The following is a 3,676-nucleotide window of genomic DNA, read 5'->3' as shown; positions in this document are numbered from 1 at the left end:
TGTTTTGACCATTTACATGTTCTAGGCGATTTGGATTTGGATTTGGATTTGGATTTGGATTTGTTATGTTATTTGACAAATATAATTGCATGTTCGAAATAAATACTAAATGCAGTTATTGAACATGACCTTGATTAATCTTATACAAAGATTCTATTGGAGATATTCAAATCTTGAAGAATCTTTCTCATATATTAGTCTTGCTAATATGTGTTTTTGACCCAAATTTGCCTGATAATAAATGATCTTGTGACAATCTAGATACTTTTGGACATTACATATCACAATGAATCTAATTTTTAGTATCTAGATAATACCTACTTACTTTTGGACATTACATATCAAAATGAATCTAATTTGTGTTAAATTCCTAGAATTTTCGTTAAGTTTGGAGAAAATATTGAATGGTAAGTTTTAAAATGATAAAATTGAAGCATAAAATGTCATATACATTGATTCACAATACCAACCAAATCTTCCGGAATCAAACATAGCATTACAACTTTAATAAATGTTATGGTTTTTTCTTGTTTTGTTTTTGGACTTCAGGAGCTGCGGATAAGCAAGTCATTTGCCTTCTTCACATCAGTTAAATCAAACACACCAAAAGTAGATAACCTCCTCAGGACCTCAAGTAATATATAGTAGTTCCTCCTCCGGCTATTTATAACATGGATGCTCCAACAGTTCCATCACATGACAAGATAGTAGTAGAAGAAGAGGGGCGAGAGAGCCATTCACAACCAGACGACTTGCCAAGTAGTACTGGTGGCAGTTATCCCGATTCAGTTTCTCTCGAGAGGTCACCCACCCCAATATTACAAGACTATCAACAACAACAACAAGAACATCATCATCATCCTAGGACAAACATGCATCCTTGTGATATTCCAGGAAATGGACAAGTTTCTCAAAACAACCTTTCCCAAGTTCAAATGGGCATGTTGCAACAACAACAACAATACAACCACCACCATATGATTCCATCATCCACGTTTGACCCTTGTGACACTTGCATTCAGGCCCAAACAACAAATTGGTCTTTTTCATTTGGACATTCATCATCATCTAAGACAAGGGAAGCTGCTACAATAAGGTTTAGACAGAAGAGGAAAGAAAGGTGTTTTGATAAGAATATTAGGTATGCAAATCGAACACTACTTGGCAAGAACCGAATTACGGTAAATGGACAGTTTGATAGGATGAAGGGTTATGTGATTGGTTTAGATCTTAAAGGGCAGCATTCTTCTGTTGATATTGATGAATATGAAGACGATGAGGAGGAGTATGAAGACTGTGCTGTAATGGATTCATCACCCGACAAACACACCAATGAGTAATGACTGTCAATTGAAAGGCAAAACAAAATGTGCAAAATCTTTTAGTTACATACTTTTCTTTATCTGATAATATGTTAGAATAGCTCTCTTTATTACATTTTCTTGTTTCACTCTTATAGTCTTTTATATGTCAAAACCAAACCCATAATTATGTAGTCTTTTTTTCTCACTTTTTTATTCAGTACTCACATCACTTTGGTCAATCTTCTCTAATACACAATTTATTTTGTTAATTTGTTATTCAATTTGATATTTGGGATATGGATTTACATATATTTGGTATAATAGTGTGGCCAAGTGGGATCTATTGATATCAAGTCCTCTTATACGGTTCAATGTCAACTTTAGTAAGATCCATCTCCCGAGGTTTTTTATTTGAATTATCTCTTTTAAGATAATTTTTCAACTATTTGATCCGTAGTTGACTGATGATGAAGTTTGTGATGATATTTGTGTCTTTATGAAATATTAATAAACACAATTAAATATTTACCGTTAATAAAATTTTTATTTATTTTTTATAATTGTTTGAAGTTTATTTTTTTAAATAATATAAAATTTTAATATTATATATATATTATATTTTAAAATATAGGATATAAATAATGTTGTGGAGGGATTCAAAATGACAATTTGCATGGTTTTACATTGATCAGTAATAATACTTTGTGGAGCTTGACCTCCCATGCATGTCAGCCATCATTATTTAAATAACCAAATAAAAGTTTGTGAATCTTCTTTCAAAATCAAACCACAACCAAGCAACACAGATTCACTAGGATGATTTGTTCCAACAAATGGTGCAAAAAGCACATCATATACATTAGTCAAATGAGTAGTATAAACATAATAACATCTGAAAAATACTAATACGCAGCCTTACATCTTGCTTCAGCCCTCTAATGACAGCGGTTAAATCCTTACAGTGAATCATTTCAGATTCTAATACATTCGATCTCTAGCTCATGGTAGGTTCAAAGAGCATTAAATGTGAAACATTGGGGATGTCAAAAATTTAATGAAACCTAAAATCATGCCTACATCTTTCAAATCTACACAAAACAAAGAAAAAACAAAGGATCCATACAGAAAATCCACACAAAAATAATAGATCTACAAAATAAAAGTTTACCTTTCTGATCAACTGGCAAGAATACATAGAAGCGACATGATCGGTGGATGAAGATTATCTTTTGCTCGAAAGTGGAGGTCAGAGAGAAAGGATAAACGATGGAGGTGTGAGAACGAATAATAGAAAATGATTCTTTAGTGAGTTTGAGCAAGTGACTATGTGTGAGCAAAGAAAAGGAGACAGAAAAAATAATTGGCTTGAGAAGAGAGAAAGACTAACGGGAGGAATGAAGATGAAATTTGAATAAATTTTACATGTAAGCATATGATATATGGGGAATATTGCAAGGTTTTGAAAACCGTTTCGGTCATCAACCCAGTTTTTGTGGTGTACTTCGGTCCGACCGGTTCAACCGGTTAAACCACTGGTTGAACCGGATTTTTATTTTATTTTATTTTTTATTTTTTTAAAATAAATTTAAATATATTAATACATAAATTATATATATAAATTAGTTAGGCATATAAAAATAATCAAATAAATGCTAATTGAACTTAATAATTGTCAATTAAATTTATATTATACCAAATATCTATAATTCTCTACAATCAAATTAACAAATAAAATAACTATAATTCTTTACAATCAATATAACAATCACACCAAATATCTATAATTCCTTACAATCAAAAGATTCAAAACAACAATAACACCAATTAGTCATAATTCCCTACAATCAAAAGTTCAAAACAGTCTTTTTTCTTCTTCAACCTTTCTCCTTCGTCGTCTTTAACATATTTCTTCTTTCTTTCTCTGTTTCTATTTACTGTGATAAGTTAACTGAACAAAAACAAAAGTACAAAAGTAAAAACGAAAAAGCAAAAAGTAATAATATAGGCTCACAGCTCATTAATAGGTTTAATAGTATATTACTGTGAGTACTGACAAAGAAATAATTAAATATTATTATAATAATATTATAATAATAATTATATAAACTTTATATAATTTACCTTTCCAACCGGAAAAAACCGGTTTGTTTTTCAGATTAAGCCGGACGGTCGGACCGGATTTTGAACGGTTCGAAAGGTGACCGTTTTGAAGGCAAAACCCGGACCGCTCACCAAACCGTTTCGCGGTCGGACCGGTTGGACCGCCGGTCGGACCGGTTGGACCGCCGATCGGACCGCGTATTTTAAAACCTTGGAATATTGTCACGCCATCTACACAAACCTAAACCTAAAGCTTCAACAAAAGAAATGAA

General features: G+C 31.9%; 1 protein-coding gene across 1 annotated transcript; it reads left to right on the top strand.

Annotated features, from left to right (window-relative positions):
* The first annotated feature begins 671 nt into the window (after window positions 1-671).
* LOC124930084 (two-component response regulator-like APRR1) lies at window positions 672-1,340 on the top strand. Its single transcript, XM_047470449.1, has one exon. It carries the CDS (start codon window positions 672-674, stop codon window positions 1,338-1,340), a length of 669 nt encoding a protein of 222 aa, XP_047326405.1.
* The last annotated feature ends 2,336 nt before the right edge of the window (window positions 1,341-3,676 follow it).

This window comes from Impatiens glandulifera, chromosome 3 (assembly GCF_907164915.1).
Source record: "Impatiens glandulifera chromosome 3, dImpGla2.1, whole genome shotgun sequence".
Lineage (NCBI taxonomy): Eukaryota > Viridiplantae > Streptophyta > Magnoliopsida > Ericales > Balsaminaceae > Impatiens > Impatiens glandulifera.
This window is presented reverse-complemented; position numbering and strand designations above follow the sequence as displayed.